General features: G+C 44.0%; 1 protein-coding gene across 1 annotated transcript in view; it reads right to left on the bottom strand.

Annotated features, from left to right (window-relative positions):
- Nucleotides 1-1507: 1507 nt before the first annotated feature.
- The window catches only part of adgra2 (adhesion G protein-coupled receptor A2), a 38886-nt gene continuing 20851 nt past the window's right edge, over nt 1508-19542 (bottom strand). The window contains exons 3-19 of the mRNA XM_056377004.1: nt 10650-10721; nt 9123-9194; nt 8951-9022; nt 8267-8430; nt 7667-7880; nt 7296-7460; nt 7019-7217; nt 6741-6890; nt 6465-6626; nt 5903-6103; nt 5562-5751; nt 5198-5406; nt 4982-5109; nt 4779-4902; nt 4545-4693; nt 3752-3841; nt 1508-3596 (exon numbers count right to left, since the gene is read on the bottom strand). Coding sequence (XP_056232979.1) covers nt 2180-3596; nt 3752-3841; nt 4545-4693; nt 4779-4902; nt 4982-5109; nt 5198-5406; nt 5562-5751; nt 5903-6103; nt 6465-6626; nt 6741-6890; nt 7019-7217; nt 7296-7460; nt 7667-7880; nt 8267-8430; nt 8951-9022; nt 9123-9194; nt 10650-10721 — 3778 coding nt within the window. The 3' untranslated portion in view covers nt 1508-2179. The remainder of the gene's footprint in view (nt 3597-3751; nt 3842-4544; nt 4694-4778; nt 4903-4981; nt 5110-5197; nt 5407-5561; nt 5752-5902; nt 6104-6464; nt 6627-6740; nt 6891-7018; nt 7218-7295; nt 7461-7666; nt 7881-8266; nt 8431-8950; nt 9023-9122; nt 9195-10649; nt 10722-19542) is intronic.

Genomic DNA, 19542 nt, shown 5'->3' with positions numbered 1-19542 from the left:
TAATTGGCTCATGAGGTAGAGATATGCAAATCTAAAAATCTCCTTTTCTTAATAAGAGAAATGTTTTGACTCACCAAAACTGATGATAGTGTTGTTTGTTTGTGGAAGCTCAGGGAACAGTATGTTCACAAAACTAAATATTATTAAACTAAGTCATCCAAAGTAAAACAGGGTGAAATTTAATTATTTTATCTCTCAGTTAGTATCTTGTACTTGATCTGTTCATCAGGCCTTCATCAAGATATTTAAGAGAAAACTGATTTCAGGCAATGTCCCTTTAATGGTTGATCTTTACTGGAGTGTAAAACGGAGAACAAAATGTTTCCTATCACCACATTCTCATGGGTTTGGTAGGCTTGTGTAATATCCAAAGAGTACATGCTGCAGACTGAATGTTTCATTTAGCGAAGCTGGAACATTTTGAAGAATTTAACATTCAGTTATAAATAATTGGAAATGCATATGATTGAAAAAAACAACTGGCAGGTGCTCCATTGTTCAGCAACATAGCAGGCATTTTGTGACACATTAGGAAAAAAACAATTAAATATTAATTATTATGATTTTTCAAAAAGTGTCTTATAATGTTTAAAAATTAATGTTTTTTTTCTTGTATACACTGTACAACTTGGAAATTATGATACAGAAGCAAAGTCAACATTAGACCTATTAGACCTAACTCTGCCATGGCCATAAAAGGCAGTCTGCAGAGATGACAGTATCCATACCAGATGCATTACGCACTTGAGCATGATGACATTACTGAATCACAAGATTCAAGACAGGACTATCATAATATTTATATTTGTTTTACATGAGAAGTTCAATATGAGTCACAGTCATATGGAATAGATGAAAACTGTCATGTTTTACATCCTGAATGAATCCTGCTTGGAGCTGATCAAAAAGATCATACTGCATACAATATGCACAACAGACTGAGCATATTAAAACACCAAACCGTAATAACATACAGTATGCCATTCTCTGGATGTCATGAACACTTCCCCTCAAAAAGCAATGACAAGGACAGGCATAGTAGAAACATTATTTCCTGTTAATGCAATTTCCTGAATTGCAAGTATATCAAACTGACTTTAAAATGTCTCCTCAAATGTGAATTCAGTGCAGCAGTGATGGTTTTTTGGCCTGGCCCCTGATAGGCCAATGTAACATGAATTTTGTGACACGGTTTACTGTAAAGTCAACATGAGGTGGATAAGTCTTTCATTGCAAAACCTGTGAGATTTGACTGACTCATAAGTAGAACACATTTCAAATCCCTGACAATGACAATCTGAGTTTCATTTCCCTCCAGGAGGGGGCAGTCATTCAAACATTTGACCAGAAAAAGTCTTCTGTTTGAAGTGGAAATCAGAAGTGACTGGGTATGAGAAAAACAATTATTTTTTCCCCTGATTTTTATTCTTTCTGAATTTATTAGATAGGGGGAGATCTGTCAGTGCTGATGGGAGTACAGAGAAATAAAAAAGAAACATTTTCATCATATATTCAAAAGTCTCGCATAGCTTTTTTTTTAATTCACTCAGAGATTCTGTACAGCCACACTCATAATTATTCACCTACTGTATCTACACAAACAGACACACACTCACACACACTCACACACATACACACACACACAGACTCATAAACACTTGCACGCACACTCACACACACAAACAGAGCATACAAGTGCATACATGAGCACACGCAAACAATTACTTGAAGCAAACATAAGGGTGAAAGGTTGTCCACAGATTAAATGCATGTAGCTGTACTTTGGAAATGGATCATCTTGCATTCCATTTCATGCTATAGTTGATATGCATAGAAAAATCAAAACTAAAACAGTAAAGCTTTCATTAGACATCCAAAATCAACATCATATGCCAATTTCAGGGATATCTTGTACAATTTTTTGTGAAATGGATAAAATAAATGAGTATTTTATGTTTGAAAATGACAATAAAAAACCCAGCCTTATTATTTTTTTCACCATTTCACAGCAAATTCTTACAATGCTACAGAGGCAAGAGTACCAGTTTAAGGTCCTGGATGCCTTCGTGATTTTATATCTTAAATTATATAATTATTATAATCAGAGACCATTAAAACATAACCCAATCATTTTAGAGTCCATTAAGGTCATGCATAGAAGTTCACATATAAGTATGGGTTACACTGTGGTTTCACTTTTCCACAAACCACTCTTCATTCCAGCGGAGCTCTGGGATTGGTCTGTGCCGCTCATATCTTGCTCCAGCTCTAGCACTGAGTTTTTCAAGGTGCCGTTTGGGGCAGCGGCCCCTGGCACAGTGGTAGTGACACTGTTCAAAGGGTAGGAGGAGCGCTTCGTTTCTCGCTCTGCAGCAGCAGCCAGTTTCAAATTGTCTCTGCTGGCACATCGTCTCTGAGCACCGTGCATGGCAGCTCTGCTGGCCATAGAAGGCAGCAGGGGGAAGGGTTTGCGGCTCCCACTGCTGCCTCCATCACTTCCCTCTGAGGGGCTGGTGGCCACCGACTCTCCCACCCGCTTCCCATTTGTCAGTGGGCTGGCCTGGTTCTCTGAGAGGCTGTGGTGGATGCTGCCGTTCTCACTCGTGGCCTGTTTGTAAACCCCATGTGAAGAACTGAGGTTCTCTAAACCTGGTGGCCCTAAAGCTCCAAGGCTGCCCCCACCTCCAGCTGTCCTTAGAGCTTTGAGGCGATAGTGACTTCTGCCCTCACCCCGATGGTGATACTGGCTGCTCCCCTGTTTAGTTCTGCTACTCACTTTCCTTCTCTGGGGATGCACTGGGGCGGCAGAGTTAATGGTGGGCAGAATATTGTTTGTAGGTTTGGTGATGTTGTCAGTGCTGGTGCTGGTGTTGTTGCCTGCAGGGGGCCGTGAAGTGTTGTTTGGATTGTCTTGTGCCACCTGCAACAGGTTGGTGAGCTTGCAGGGCCCGGGGCCCACGCTGCTGATTCCACTTGGTGTGGATGATGACCTGGCTGACGAGGAGTTATGAGAGTCACCGGGTGGATGGCAGTTGATGAAAAGTTGGGATCCCTGCTCAGAGCTCTGCACTCCACTCCCAGTAGTGCAGGTGTGTGTGTAAGTAGACATGGGTTGGGAACGGCGGTAGCCTGGGCAACATGCCAGCCAAGAGGCCTGCACATCCAGACGTCTGAAGCAGTGGTGTACCACCAGAAACACCCCTAAAACTGTGGCAGACATCCCATAGAGACAACTGAACAACAAGCTAGTGTGCCCTGTCAGCCACATTGCCATGGCTCCACAACACCACAGAACCACAAATAGGAAGTGGGTGGCCACCAGCACCAAGTACTGTGTCTTCAGCGAGTACTGGTCCTCTGGAGCCACAACAGGGTTTATAGGTCCCACTGCTGAGTCTGTGGAGAGCAGGCTGGTGCTTCCTGCCAGCGCAGGCTGGCTCTCAGGCACAGAGGACAGGGTGGTTCCTGTGCATTCTTTGGCCACACGGTGCCTCAGGCGAAACACAGTGCACAGGAAATAGATCCAGGTCACCATGACAGCTAGGCCAGCAGGGACAAAGAAAGACCCTAGACTGGGGCGCCACACCAGCCAGCAGCTGCAAGAGGCACATAAGACGTCAGGAGGGTCAGTGCAAAACAAGGACATCTCTGTGTATTAAACATGTCAAAGAGAATTATTCACTTTAGCCCCAAACAAAATAACACAAAGTCAATGGATAAATGGCTCAAGGATAAAGAGAGAAGTACTTACTAAGGACTGTTGTCTCCGTAGTTGTTGACATTGACAGCTGCGGTGATCCCACAAATGATAAGAGGGACTCCACCAGCTATCAAATAGAACCTTGGATAACAGAGAAAAACGTATCAAACAGAAGTTCCCAGCTGCAGTTTTAGAAATAAAGAGCAGTTCTTGTTTGTGCCACAGGATGCTGTATGACCTTTGGCTGCTATGATGTTTTTAAAGTGCTCATGTCAGTGTCATTTTGCTTTCTGTGTTTTTATGTCTCTCTGACTGTCTATAATCTGAACAGAGCCGTGTGATCCTTCACTCCCTTCGTGGGCAGAGTGTCACAAAGGTCAGTATAGGCTGTGATTTATTTTAGTCTGATCCCATGTGGCTGAGTGGGCAACAAAGGGGTGTCTGGAGGGTCAGTGAGGTCAGGGGCACAGTGTATGATCGCAGTTTCAGGGTCACAGGGGCAGCGGGGAGGAATAGAAAGGACTACTTGGAAAGACCCTGAATCCCTCTGCTCAGATTTATGTCTGTATGTTGGTTTCATACATTTCTCCCCTCCCCTGTGTTCATCTAGACTTATGGCTTTTCTGTGTCTTACAGCAATTCTCCCCTATGTCCCTCCAAGGTTTCCTTTAAAACAGAGGGACTTTGGTTGTTGGGCACAATGACCGTCTTTGATGGTGCACAGTTTGGGTGGCCAATGCGTAAGATCTCCCACATCAGTCTACAGCATAAACCGTATTGACAGCAAACAACAATCTCATGGTACAGGAAGTGGGTGAAGGTGAGTTGTGGCTCGCTCCCTGACCTGAGCATAGGTCGCTGAGTGGGCGGAGCCGGAGACTCTCCCTCCAGTTGCCGTGGCAGTCTCCACAGAGCCTCTTTGTAGATGACCCTGGCGCTGACTCCGATCCACAGCAGGGTCGAGAGCGACGAGTAGTGCAGGGCAATGCCCACCTGTCACGTATTGCAGTCAGATCAGACATCAAGCTTACATGCCAATAATCAATATGAGGAGACTGTGTGTAAATTCAGGACTTACTGCTTGACAAACAACCGGGTAGCTGGTCAAGCTTATGCCTCCTGCATAGATGGCTGTTGTCATGGCGATGTGGAAGCAGGTATTCAGTAATGTGTGCCAGCTTTTTCTTGATATGTGAATAGAACTGTAGGGACACAAAGTTAAATAATGAGGAGATGACAGTATTAACAAATAGCAGCGAGAGGTCTGTTACTCTACAGTACCTGTGATGTAGTATGTGTGTGATGATGATGGTGAAGAGGCAAAACAGGAGTACCGCAGTGCAGGCATAGACCACAGGGTGGAGTACCCTCACAGAGATGGGTGTGGAGTTGGGGAAGTCGGGCACCTCCTATGAAAATAATCACATGTAGTTCGAATGAAAGTTTCATTCAACCTGGCTGCATGAATGATAAATTAAATACTCAAGAACGTCTCACCTGCAGCACGGCGTAGTTGCTAAGCAGGGAGCAGCGCATTGTGGAGGTGCTGCTGTCACTGTGGACCAGCTGACAGCCCTCCTGGCTCCAGCCTCCCTGCTTCTCCAGTCCCTTCAGGCTCCACTGGGCTGCCACAGCATCAGTACCAGGGGACAAGTGGCGCAGCGACACCCAGATGGGCTCCGAGTGGTTCCACATGCTGCAACCGTCTGTCACAGAAAGGGATGACATTACCAATACAAAACTGTACTAATGACTAAGTTTAATGTGCACTCAATTTAAAAATTGGTCATGGATACTTTCATATTGTTTGATCCACGATGCAACAGTGGATTTCCTTAAATAGGCTGAGAAGCTTCCTTACCTAGGCCTACAAAGATGACAGGAGTGTTGACACTACGTCTGCGCGAGTGTTCCCCAGTGTTACTTGAGTTTCCAGACAGAGGAAAAAAGCTGCCAGTTCGGAAAGCTACAAACTGCAGCTTACAGTCTGCAGTAGCATCAGGAGGAAATAGAGTGGGTGGGATAGTCACAGATGCCAGGGCTACTGAATTCTGGAGAAGAAAACACAAGACACATGCAAATCATGTATCTAATGTTGAAATCCACCATTAAACCTTGATAACTGTGAATGCAGGTATAATAGGTTACTAATGGCACAGTATATACTAATAGAGGCAGAAGAGGCGGGTGCTCAGGCCTCACCTTTAGGAGAAAATTGTTGAGGGATGTATTATGGGAGCCAGTGCTGCAGCGGAAACGAAGCTGTTGTTCATGGGCAGACTCTGCCATTTCCATACCCAGGGTGCCCGCTGAGACCTCACGGCGCTGATACGCAGTGCATGTTATGCCAGTGAAGTGGGCCGGACGAATTAGGTGGGCCTCCATCACAATGTTCCTGGACACCTGTACACATAAAAAGTGAATATAAAGGGTTAAGGATTATTTCCATATCTTGTCATTTGTTCATTTCAGACTTCCAGATAAGGCGTCAATTCAAATAAATGTATAGAATTTACATTTGGCTTTTTAAGACCAAACTAACAATATTCACATTTGCACCTTGGTTGCAATTTTATGCACAAATTATGCACATTTCATAAATCACAGATACATGTATTTCCTGTTGTCACAATGAACTGTAAATATGTTCAGTGTGAGTCTCTAGGAGTTCGACTTGCACTATTAAAAAAGCATATGGTGAGATGAAAAAAAACCAAAAAGAAACCCAAAAAACAAACTGATAACTGAAGTTGACAGTCTCTACCATGGAGAAGTCCTGAGCATGACTGTGTAGCTGAGGCCAGGCCAGTGTCTCTAGAGAGTAGACTATGGAGCTGCAGGCTCTCTTCTCTCTCTGTGCAAGAGCGAGGATCTGGTCGTCCACCTGCATCAGGTTACTGCCCATCTCGACCAACACCTCTGACAACTAAAACAAACACGCACAGAGAGTTTACAGTAAAAGGATAGCGATGTCAGGAGAAAACATGACACACACACATATCTTGACTTAATTCTAAATATGCAATTAAATCTATTTTACCTCTCGTAGCTGTTTGACATATTCCATAAACTTCTCCATCATTTGCGCCACGTACAGCACATCTACTGAGTCAGTGAAGCCCGCAGCCTCCAGGGTGTATGTTCGCACCTGATGTGCCACAGTGACAGCATTGGACGCATTGATGGGCCTCTGTAAAGCAAAGAGCAAACACATGGCGAGGACATAAGGTTTTATGTCATGAGAATAAATCCACATTGTGTTTACTGAACATGAACTGTGTACTATGTGGTAAAACTTGCACTGACAGCAACACTGACCAGAATGAAGGTATGCAGGACACGGGTGATGCCATTGGTGTAGTGACAGTTGGAGTAGTCACCTTCCTGCCACTTTCCAGAACGATCACAGTAACGAGAAGCTTTTTTCTGCTCCATACCCCCCTCCACAGAGAGGGAAGGGTAACGCAGCTGTAGGCAGTATTGATGGGAGGTGATGCCTGCCAGGGTTCTTGGCCACCTGGGGATTAAAACCAGAGAATAATGAGAATCCTGAATCCATAGGTATGTGATAATAAATAATGTAACTGTAACTGACCTGAACTCCCCACGGTTGTTGACAACTTTATCCTCTGGACAGAAGGAGGCACTGTTCTCCAGCACCACTATTTCAACACTGAGAGATGTATTGCCCCGCCCAGTAGAAACCACACACTCCCACTCTCCGCTGGCCTCCACATGCACGTTGAATAGAATAAGCTCACTGGATAAAGATGATACAGACAGCTCATTATAACACACGTTACCACCATATCATCACAGGTGTGTTTTAAGTAGTAAAAATTCTTCTTTATTCAATCTATACTTTGTACAAAGGTTATTTGAATCGCGACTGAACGACAGCATCATCAGAGGACATTAGGGCGGAATAGACTACTCAGAGTGCCTGACTAGCTCTAGTTACCACACCTGGTGATGAAGGTGCAATCATGCAGCACACTGTTCTCCAGCTGGACACCCATCTCTGGGTCGGAGGTCACCAGCTGACCGTTGTGACGCCAGTGCAAGGTGGTGATCTTGTCCACCAGGGCAGCAGTACAGTGGAAGGGCAGCCGATCACCTTTAAAGACCACCTGACGTTGGGAGGGCAGCAACGACAGGGTGTGCGGCTCCAGAGGACCATCTGAGCACCATGGCAGGAAAAGACACAGATGTGGCCGTTACACATCACTCTGAATTATTCCTGCTGCTCTCTCCTTACTCAACCTCAGCTAAATGTTTCCACTGAAGTTATTACGAGTCTGCCGCTCTACAGCAGATTGGATACAGACAGCAGCAATTCATAAATGAAACCCACAGGATTAGTTGTCAACACAGCTCACTGATACTTTTAGAAATATGTCCCTGCTGAGCTGCTGGATTAGATCTCTTTCAACCGTTTTGGTCGACTAATTCTTGAAATTACTGAGATGATCTTGAGCGCTGTTTTGAGCGACCTGTCATTGTCATTCATAAGCTAGTGCTCTCCGAAATAAAGCATGAACTGCCTCATTCAAGCCAGGATCTCACCACAGCTCAGCTGGTTTTCCCTTAGCCCACGCAGGGGCTTTCCCCTCAGGCTTCTCGGGTAGGCACACAGGGTTTCATCCCCCAACCGGGCGGAACTGCTGCGAAAGAAGCCCGGGACCCAACGCAACCCGCAGTCACACGACAGGTGGTCTGAGTTGAAGTTCCTAGAGAGAGAAGTCAGATACAGTGTTATCACTAGTTGCTTCTTATAGAAAAAGACACTTGAACACTTGGTGCATATTTGTTAAGTGACACACAGAGTTGAATTACAGCCACCGCAACAATATATCTGTAACATATTACAGATTTATTGTTTTCACTCTGAACTGAAGCAACTGTTTTATGCAAAGACAGGCAGAACTTTACATAAAAAACAAGCAAAAGTATTTTCAGACTTGTTTGTAGATTTATCTTCTGATTTATGATGATTAAGTTGAAATATGTTTTTAATCTACAAATAATAAGTAGATGAAAATATCCAAATTCAAATAAATACATATCAAATAAATCCTCATATTTTCTACAGGCCTGAAGGGATTGTAAAACAGTTAGCAGACCCTAGGCATAATAAATCTTAACTGAAATGTTAAATGTTATCTCTGTCTGGAATATTTATTGTTTAATTCAGATATGGAATGGCTATGAGAAGGATCTTTTAGAGGGTAGACAGAGTCTACTACTCACACCAGCTTGAGGGACGGCAGCTCCTGAAACACTCCTGGATCCATGGTCGATATGATGTTGCCAGAGAGGTTCCTGGAAGAGCACAAATTATGTACAAGCAAGTTAACTCGATAGCGTCCCAATAATACAGAAAATCCATTACTTTTATGGAATCATTTCATCTGTCTCTTACAGCTTTGTGAGATTGGTCAGACCCTGGAACATGTCTGCAGTCAGGCAGCCAATGCGGTTGTTGGATAGGTCGCTAAAAGTGTGAAAAGACAAAGGAATGTCTTGGTTATTTTCAAATTAAGAGGACTTGTCTGAGCTGCAGATTGTGATATCTTGACTCTTTCAATGGTCATGTTGTTTTTGTGATATAAGATCAAATACTACACATCAAACATACAAGTAAGACTGTGTAGGACCTCCTTCACACTCTCGTTTGTAATGAAATCAATAATCATAAAGGACATTCTTTGGTTCTAGTACCTGTATAATATATTCTACTGCAGTCTGCTCCTTTATTAGAAAGTTCAAAAGCTAAATAAGCATGCCAACAGTCCCAGCCACTTTCCCTTATCACAACTCCATGGGACCCCAGTAAAAGTTTATCACCAATGGGGTAAAAGCAGGGCCCCTGTTCTGCTGTCCACCCCTGAGTGTGATGTATAGCCACAGCCAGAGAGGGATCTGCTCTGTTGCACCTCTGACACTACCCAGCAGAGAGCTGTCCAGAGCATGTGTTTATCTCCCCCTGTTTGTTTTGAGAAGCCCCAGACTTTGCAGGGAAAACACAAGTAGGGGGAGGAGGGAAGGGGAGTCACGCGGTGCAGCACAGACGACCAACTCCGACCCACGCCGCAACCAGGCCTTGGTATCCAAAAACACAAAGATTGAGCAGCCAGCGGCTGCAAACAGTCACCCTGTCACATCCAGTGCGAGTGAGGAGCCTGTGCGTGGGCTAGTGATGGGAAATCAAGGCTATTTGAAGGGAGTCGGATCTTACGGCTATGTTCCTTTCTGAGAGCCGTTCATCATTCTTTTTTCTTTTTGGCTGGACCGCAACAGGGGTGCCGGTCATATAAATGTCCCTGTCCCTGACAGACTGACTGAGTGATAAAGTTGCACTACAGGTCAGCCAAGTGTTAAGAGTTCCCCCAATGGCTGTTGGTCTTTCAAAATAAATCAGTGCAAACAGAGCAGCTCTTTCCATTTTTTTTGCACTCTGAATGGAATATACCTGTAACAAATTAACCAATTTCACACACCCACACACAGTCCAGCCATATACTAGGTTTTTACTTAGTCTTTGTTTAATAGGGAGTGAGGGTTACTAGGATTATCTGCCAAATAATTACTAGGTACAGTGAAATTTGGGCACAATTATAAAACAAACTGCTCTCACCAAAACAACTTGATTCCCTTTGGGGGAGGATCAGCAGAAACACTTCAGTAGAGGAGGCCTTTATGGTCACACTAACACCAGGAGCTCAATATAACATCTGCCATGAGCTTCCAAAACAGTAAACTCATCTCTTTTAACAACTACTGTCAATCTGGTGAACAATCATCCAAAAAAAGAATCCTACAGACTGTATCATCCGTCTCATTCCAAACAATTGGATTCAAAATTTCCGTGCCTGTGTTTATGATTTCTGTTAATATGTTTGCTGCTCTGAAACCGAATGGAATGTGAGTCATGTTAATGTCTACTTACAGTTTCCGAAGCTCAGACAGGCCTTGGAAGGCTCCAGGCATGATGGTGCTGATTAAGTTGTGTTTGAGGTCCCTGGGGAGACAGAGAAAATATTAGGTCAGTGAGAGAATGCATGTAGGGATGATGTAGAGGAATATCTTCAAGGAATATGTTGGGATTTGCTTTCCTGCAGAGAGTTAGATCAGAACATCGATACTACTCTTGTGACTGTGTGGTAAATATGTGCCTGGGGCCAGCGGCCAATTAGCTTAGCTTAGCATAAAGACTGGAAGCAGGAGAAACAGCTAGCCAGGTTCTGTCCAAAGGTAACAACAACAACCAACTGCCAGCTAAACATTATTAGTTAATTAAATTAACTAATTAACTTGTTATATCTTGTTTGCTTAATCTATACAAAAATCAAGTTGGTTTTGTTTACTTCTTGGCCAGTAGGAGTTCTCCAGCAGCTAGCGAAGTTTCCAGGAAGTTACTGCTCAGAGCAGAGAAATAATTTAGAATATATCCTTCAGTAAATTGGTGGATTATCATTTTCATACTTTGATTTTTGTACAGATTAAACAAATGGGAGAGAGCTTTAGAGGTGCTGGTAGGTACATTTTGTTACCTCAGAAAAGAGACAGGCTAGCTGTTTTCCGTTGCTTCTTTAAGCTAAGCTAAGCTAAGCTAACTGGCTGCTGGCTGTAGCTTCATACTTAACCGACAGTGGGGTGGAGACACATTTCCCAAAACTGGTCCATCCAGTGGGCTATGGAGGGGTATTTCTGCACACAGATAGGAAATCTTATCTCATCAGCCACTTGGGCTTGAGGCTAGCAAGATGGAAATACTTGACCAAATTAAATATTGGTGGAATCTAAAACTGCATGCAAGGGGTTCTGTCATTCCTCTGATTGTTTCACAATGACTTTTTCCACAATAAACTTGGCCATTGCAAACCATAAATATGAATTCCTTTGAAGATCTAGTTTCATATACTATCTGCTGCACTTTTCTAAACTCTCTTTCCATGTGTTACTATTCAGCCAGATGCCTCCTCTCCATCACCAAACCTGCATTAGATTTTGAATCCACTAGCCTACATATTTTACAGGCCAGGTGGGAATAGTGAGGTTGAAGCAGGTCAGGAGACGGATGGTTATCGGCAGGACATGGACAATGCGAGCTGGAATGTGATCCATGTTTCTACAGCATGAAAAATGCATGCTCCCACCGGACCAATCACAGAGGAGGATTTCCTTACAGGAGTGCACAAGCATCAATGCAAAGGCTGCATTTTTATCTATTTCACTTCCAACCGACATGCCACTGTGGTAGGCAAGACCTCGGGGGACTTTCTAGTCCTTTTTTCCACAAAGATTATCTGTCATCGTAGTTCTCGACCATGCTGCCTCACACCATGAACAACCTCAGGCATCTCTTAACCATTTTCTTGTCTGCTTTCCAAGAGATGAGCTATTTTGATCAAACTAGGGCAGGAAAATTGTTTTATAAAATGGCTTCCAGTAGAAAATTAGACCATGCGGTACAGCTGGGAGAGAGTCCGAGATCAGGGGTTTTGCTGTTGGTCCAAGCTCTCGCCAAGCCATTGCTCATATCTGGATTATAGACAAGAGACAGGTTATAATGATGGAGCAAAAACTATCTGGCCTTGGACCAAAGGGCTGAGGTCTGTCTGTTGTGTTTGTCTCAAAGCAGACAGCCTTGGACAGCTCAGGCCAACTCTTTGAATGCATGCCAGCTTGTCAGACAGAACAATTTGCAACAACTTCACAGCTTTTCAAAAAGGTAGGGATATGTCCACCTCTATGATTGTGACCAAGAACGTAGCCACAAAAATCTCAATATAGTTTCAGCTTCACGTCAAATCAAAATATAGTGTGTTTGAAAAAAGAACCGGAGTGTGTGCGTGCGCGGCCTTGTGGTGTGGATCTGTCACAATCTATGTGGTAATCATTGTGTGCCTATGTGTCCCGCCTTGGATGTACATGTATTTCTGTGTATCGGTAGCTGATGTGTTGACCAGGGTGGGTGGGGGGAGAACAATACTGCTGTTTCCAGTCTGTGTGTCCCGGGGTTCATTAGTGCAGCGATAAAACACAAGGCACTGCCCACTATTTCCTCTCTCTGATGACCGTCTCTCCCTCCCTGTCTGCCCCTTTCACACACATATACTAGCCACATTATCTATGTAACAATGACCTCAATGTATATGCACTCAAATGTCATATCGTATGTGGATTAAGATAAATACTAGAACTAAAAAAGAGTCCAGTCTTAGTCTCAAATCTTATATCTTTCAACTGAGATGTGCTTTTTGTATGGGAATACAGGATGTCTACAGGGATGTCCTGTGTCCAAATGCTGCTCATTCCACCATGAAAAAAAGAGTCGACATTAACAACATGATGATGACAAAGAATACTGAAGCTGAAATGTTTCAACCCTCTGGCTGATTTTAAACTTTTTAAATATGATTTTTGGGGCATTTTATGAAGACCTGACAAGAAAGCAACAAATGTTCCTCACAAACTTGGGGACGTAAAACCTTTAATAATAGAGCAATTTGGAGATGTTTGCGATGGTGTTTGTGTTGGTTTGTCATCTTCTCATGTACTCAGGTCTTTTGGAAAAGAGATCTCAATCTCAATCTCAACGAAAATACCTAATTAAACAGTAAAAAACATTATTACAAATAAAGGGGATCTAATCATTAAAATGACTGGAAAAATACATAATTTATCATAGAAACAATACCTAAATAAAACAAACAGAACTTACACACACAAACATACACATGCTGATTTTGCTGTCCTAGTGGAGACTTACTGTTACATCAATAACTCATACATGCATGAACCTGCACCACACACACACACACACACACACACACACACACACACACACACACACACACACACACACACACGCATTCACACACACACACACACACATACACACACACATTCACACACACAGAGGTTTTACAACAATAAATTATGCCCTGGGAGCCACATAGTGACATTGGCGGCATGGTGTTCATTAAGTGTCTTAAACTGTCTGAAGGTGAGCCATTTGGCCATTGAACTATAAGACCAGTCTTCAACTAACAATACACCCCAAACAGCTGCATTTCCTACCCCGCTTGAAAGGCTACAGTGCTGCGTGTATCAGCAGTCCACTACTTCTGATACACTCTCTTATCACCAAGCTGAGGAATTTGAAGGAGCTCACCAGAGTCGACAGGATTTGGAGCCCTGGCCAACTGCTCAGCCCTACCGTAACCCAAATGTCAGCGCTCATTCTCCACCATAATCCGGGGTAAATCTCAGCTGTGGCCCCTTGCCACTCGTCCACACTCTCAGGTTTATTTCCAACTTAATCTCACACCTGCAGTACAGCACATACTGCAGCTCCAGCAGGCCTCATACTCAGGCGATGATTTGTCTGTGTGCCCTCTGGAGTAGACAGACAACAGCCTCCCAGCTCGGTGGCCTTGACACTGATGACAACAGCTGTCACCAAGTAAGAGGATAATAGCAGAGACAAGAAATACTTCAAAGCCTCACGCTTGCTGAGCATGAAAGTATCATTGTTTGGAAGGTTAGAAGTTAAAACTTGTAGCGATTACTTTTTTCATGATCTTCCACAGTAGCAGGATTGGCCGAGTGGTGGTGACACAGTATTATTATGACTATGGCCTTCCTCTATGGTTATGCTTTGTAACCTTGGGAGTGCATTGCTTTATCCCCTTCACCACATGTGGCCTGTGTGATTGGGTTGTGACAAATTCAAGCTCACTCCCGGCCCAAAAGAGGCCATTGTCTGCTGCCACTGGGCCTAACACCAGCGGCTGCCATTAAGAATGTCTTTTTTTCCCCCACAAACTCCTCCTGATCAATGGGGCTGGTCCTCTGCCATTCTGAAGAGTCATTTCTCTGTGGGTATATGGGATGAGCACCTGGGCCCCATGCAGACTGGAGAGGAGCGACGTGCTTGTAGGGCAGCGAGAGGGTAATAATGAAGACATGGTCTGTAAAGCGCTCCAGACGTGGAGTGCTCCATTATCAGGAGCACAGCGGCAGGGACTGGAGTGCTCCACTGACATTGTTTAGGCCCTGGCCCCGGAGGGAGCTGGGAAAGTGACTGAAGCCAGGGAATAGCCACTCATTATCACTAGACTGGAATCAAGAATTTCCCGTCCCTGGAATTTTTTAATGGAATGACATGAATGACAGAGCTAATTTCTATACTTTAATTGCATGTATCTCCATGCAGACCAATATGAGCAAATGCCTCAGGACAGAAACAAATGTGGAATAAAGGTATGTTGGAAAAAAAAACAGGGGGGGGTTAACTAGCACCTTGGCTCCTGGCAGAGGTCAGTGGAGACCATTTTTGTGCCGCGTGTCATTTCCTGTCTGGTTGGCGTCTCTCGTTGAGGCCCTTGCTCATTTATTTTTACAGTTTCCTTTTTCTCCTTTTTTTTACTAGTTAGCTTTCCCCTGTAGGGAGGGGCAGGTGGGTTAGGGGATTCAGTACTGAGCAAAATTGTCCCTGTGTATGGCCCCGCAGACCCCACCTCCCTACTCCTCAACACACTTGCTCACAATGGGGGCTCTGTAACACAGGCCCCAAACGTACTCCTGCCTTCCCCCCAAAACAGGAAACCAGGATATGCCGAGCTCTTGTTTTTCTACTAATTTCCTGCTTTGCTGCCCCTTCCCCAGATTATTTTCTTTATTTTTTTCTGGTTCCTCTCAGATTGGATATACCTAATCAGCTTTTTGTCCACGTTCATCTGGAGACCAATTGTTCTGGTGAAGCTAAAAGAGCAAAAATAGATGTATGCGTATATCTGTATTATATTCATCAAACTGCTTCCATTTGAATTAAAATTAAAACTTCACTCTTTAATATACTCCACCCCACCCGTGGGACACTTGGTAGCACTACTTTAAGTGTGTTTCGGTCTGTACCAACTCAGTCTACACACAAACTCGACAAATTATACATGGTTTGAGAGCTCTGCGTCTCCTGATTCTATCTGTGCAAAGCATTTTAGCTGGTGACACAGAATGGGTTCAGACTTGTGGCTATGGCTCCAAAGTGTTTTCCACACAAAACGTACTACAGGCCCTAAATTTCCTTTTATGCCAACAAAAAAAAGTTCTAACATGTTTGAGCCTCTAACTTTGGTTTGGTATATTTTTTTTACACTTATGACCTTTTGGTTGGAAAGTGACCTTTCAAAGGAAACCAGGGTTATGATCAGGAGGGTAGAGGAACAGTAACCTCTTTATTTTGGGTATAGTATTTTCAGGCTCATGCACAAAAATGGCAGTGACTATTAATGGGTTAAGATATTTCCTTCAGACCTGGATTCTCATTACTGACAGTAACATAAACTGTGGATCCAACTGCACGGCCGTTAGCAGGATGTACAGAAATAGCAATATACACTTTTATTTCAAGTGTAAAATTTCATAGGTTGATTATATGTTTCTATAGTCTGCAGCAAGAGGAGCAGGGGATTATTCTGCCAAGGAAAACTCTGGAACCAAGGGCTGTTATTGACTTCAGGCTTTTGGAGCAGTCGAGAGAAGGGGCCGGTGCCCGCTTTGGAAGCTCTGTTGATTTTCATAAGATATACTAACACGCACAGTGAGTCATATACAATCAATTTCAGTCTATGGTTTTAATGCAACATACAGTAGATTATAATAGTCGTTGATCAGATTTATGATCATGCAAGGTCAAAGTTTCTGAGGATCAGAAGTGATATAACAATAGGCTGTAAAATGCATTTCTTTCTTCAGTTTTCCCGCCTCACTGATCTTAAAAAAAATGATGGAAAAAAAAATGACGGAATAACATAAATGTTATTCTTGCATACAATTGAGTCATTTGAGCTGAAAGACCGTAATAATAACATAGTCTCGAAGAATAAACTTTATGACTGGGAAGGAAACAGGAACAAACACTTTTCATTCAGATTATCAATGAAAGGACAGACTCGTGTACACGAGAGAGTTTTCAGCCAGTAGGTGGACCACAGCTTGTAGAGAGTGAGAAGGGGGAGGAACAGCGAGAGACCCTGTGAGCTGAGAGAGGGGAGATGCAAAAATAAAGCAGAAAAGGAACACAAACGGAAGTGGGGGGAAGTAAGTCCAGAGAAAGCTCAAGTTCCTCTGGAGGAAAATGCCATTGAAACCATATCAAGTTTGCAGAATGAGTGTGCGAGAGAGTTACTGGCGTATAAAGCGTACGATTTGGTAATGGGCTTATGAGGGGGCTCGCTCGCTGTTTCAATAAACCCCCAGAGCCATGACTGAGCTAGGCTTGCAATACAAACACACCCCGTTCCTTCGGTTTATCTGAAAGACACATCTGGAGTCTATCAACTCCAGCAGCACCCCCCCTTTCTGTTTCCACTCTCCAGCACGCTTAACCCCTTCCTCACCCGCTCCACCCCTTAATGTCATGCACTCTCATTAGGTGACCGTTTCTTAACCGGGGGCCATTCAGTGGCGTGTGCGGGAATACATACTAACCCAAACGTTCATTTTTTCTGTGAGGGAAAAATGAGACTCCCATGTGCGACCTCCACAGCTGGCCTTAGCTCTCCTCAGAGTGGTGGGCTGGTACAATCTGAACCTTGTCTGGTCTAGACAGTAGGGCTCCTTGCCATGTCCGCACTTTCTCCACTGTTTTTACATGCTATAGTGTTGCCCACCTCTGCTTTGTTCCCACTCATCAAGGTAATTTGCTTAGCCTGTGTGGAAATAATGTTAATCTCCCGCTAAAGAAAACAACTTCAGATTTATATAAGACAAACTGCAGGAGTGTGCTTTCCTCCTTCTCTCCCTCCCTCACCCTTCTTCTTCCTCTCTTTCCCTCTCTCTCCAGCCACCATACCATCTTTAGCCATCTCGGCTCCACTTCCCCTGTGTCAGATGGTAAAGTTGTTTAAGTTGGACTACATCCTAACCCCAGCTGCTCAGAATGGCAGAGGCGATTTCAAGGTTGGTTTCAGAGAGGCTTAGGAAAAGACAGAGTGGCCTGTCTCCCCTTTTGTAAAACAGATACTATCAATTCAAAAAGTAATATATTGGCCTAAGCATCCTTAACCATAATGTGATAATAGTGTGCATATTTTCCATCATGCAGACATTTTTCTAAACATATCTGCACATTCTCATGCCCTGTGTGACTTATTGGTCACAGGTTTCTATGCAAACTTCCCTTAATTCTTGTTGCTCTACAAGCATAAATCACAAGCAACTCCTTATTTCCTGCTCTAGAATGAAGTTGAATGAAGTCAACAGGACATGTTTAGAAATCTCGCATGATATTTCCTGTGCATGCTCTTCTGTAGCACAGCAAGAGTAAAATTACCAGTAGCTTTATTGTGTAGGGATCATTTCAGACTCTCTTGTTGACAAAGTCTATCATGCTGCCAACACCTCGAGCCTCTAACCAGTCTTAACCACAAGCCTCACTCCTGCCTTTCAGACCTGTCCACTGCAAGCGCCCTGCTGCTCCCTCATCCATCATCATCACTGCCCTCTGCTCTCCCTCTCTCCCCGTAGGGTGAACAGACCTGGTAATGAGGGCCCCTTGGGCCCTGCCTGCCTGTCCTGTGTCCCATGGTGCAGTGGGGCCCAGTTGGACAAGAGCCAGACTGCCTCGGCCCTCTTTGCTCATTATTCTCATTACCTCGCCTCAAATCAGCGCAGGACAGGCTGCTGGGATCTGTCCACAACTCATAAAGGTCCCGGCTCGTTAGTGGGGCTGCCAGCGTCAGCTCCCATCAGAAAGGGTGTGCACAGAGGTGGAGGTGCTCAAATAGGTACACGAGTACAGTATCAAAGCCCCGATGGTGCCTTCGAATGTGACTTATTTTGCATATAGCAAGCTCCGCCACAGAAGAAAGGTATGATTCAACTGGTCCCAAAAGCTGGAAAGAAACAAGGTATTCCACGATCCAAATGTAGCTGTTGGATGGTAAGCCTATTTAAAAGAGCTACAAAAACACAGTAGTCCAGTAAGAGGGCAAAAACAAACAAGGCTAAATTGCTCCTCTGCACTTGGGTGGTTTGGCAGGTTATGAAGGCAATAGTGGCTTTGAGGAGGTTTGTCCCAATGAAAGGGCTAACTGTGTAGATTGCTGCACTGTCTGGCCCAGGCCTGGAGGAGGGTGGCCTGCCTTGGAGCTGTATTCACCCACTAACAACAGCAGATCAGACTGCATTCAACTCTGAATAGATGTCTGGTGTGAGTGTGTGGGTGTGGGTGTGCGTCTGCTGAGAAGGTTACCAGACCCATTTGAAATGACTGGACAAGAAGCGAGGGTGCCCATACTAGGAAACACACTCAAGAGTTACAGTACGCACTGAAGTCACAACAGAGATGGACTGAAAGCGAGAGAGAGAGAGAGAGAGAGAGTGTGTGTGTGCAGTCAGGGGAGCAGACTGTGTTTATCCTTGTCTCGTAGGGGAAGAGATGCAGTGTAATTCCCTGATGTGTGTTTACTCAGCCCTAGTGGGCTGGCCTTTGATTACAGCACTGACCACATAATATGAGTAACTGTTCACTACTGCTCCAAATGACAAGCACATGTAGACAACATACTGGAAACAATGAGAAGACCTGAAGAGCGAACGCAGGCTAAAGGAGACAAAAACAAAACTGAGATCTCAGTGTGAAGAGAGAAAAAGGCAGAAACAAAGACTCACATCCAAAACCTTTACTGTAAACTCACATCTGATTTCATCCTTTCAAACCCTTCCATCACAGCAATAGTGAATTTCAATGTGGCATTTTTCACATCAGACAGCAATTTTCCCATGAGCTCAGATGTAATTATAAGCTGTGCAGGGCTCAATTAAAGGTT

The sequence above is a fragment of the Seriola aureovittata genome, chromosome 5 (genome assembly GCF_021018895.1).
Source record: "Seriola aureovittata isolate HTS-2021-v1 ecotype China chromosome 5, ASM2101889v1, whole genome shotgun sequence".
Classification (NCBI taxonomy): Eukaryota; Metazoa; Chordata; class Actinopteri; order Carangiformes; family Carangidae; genus Seriola; species Seriola aureovittata.
Note: the sequence above shows the minus strand (reverse complement) of the source record. Positions and strands in the feature narration are given on the sequence as shown.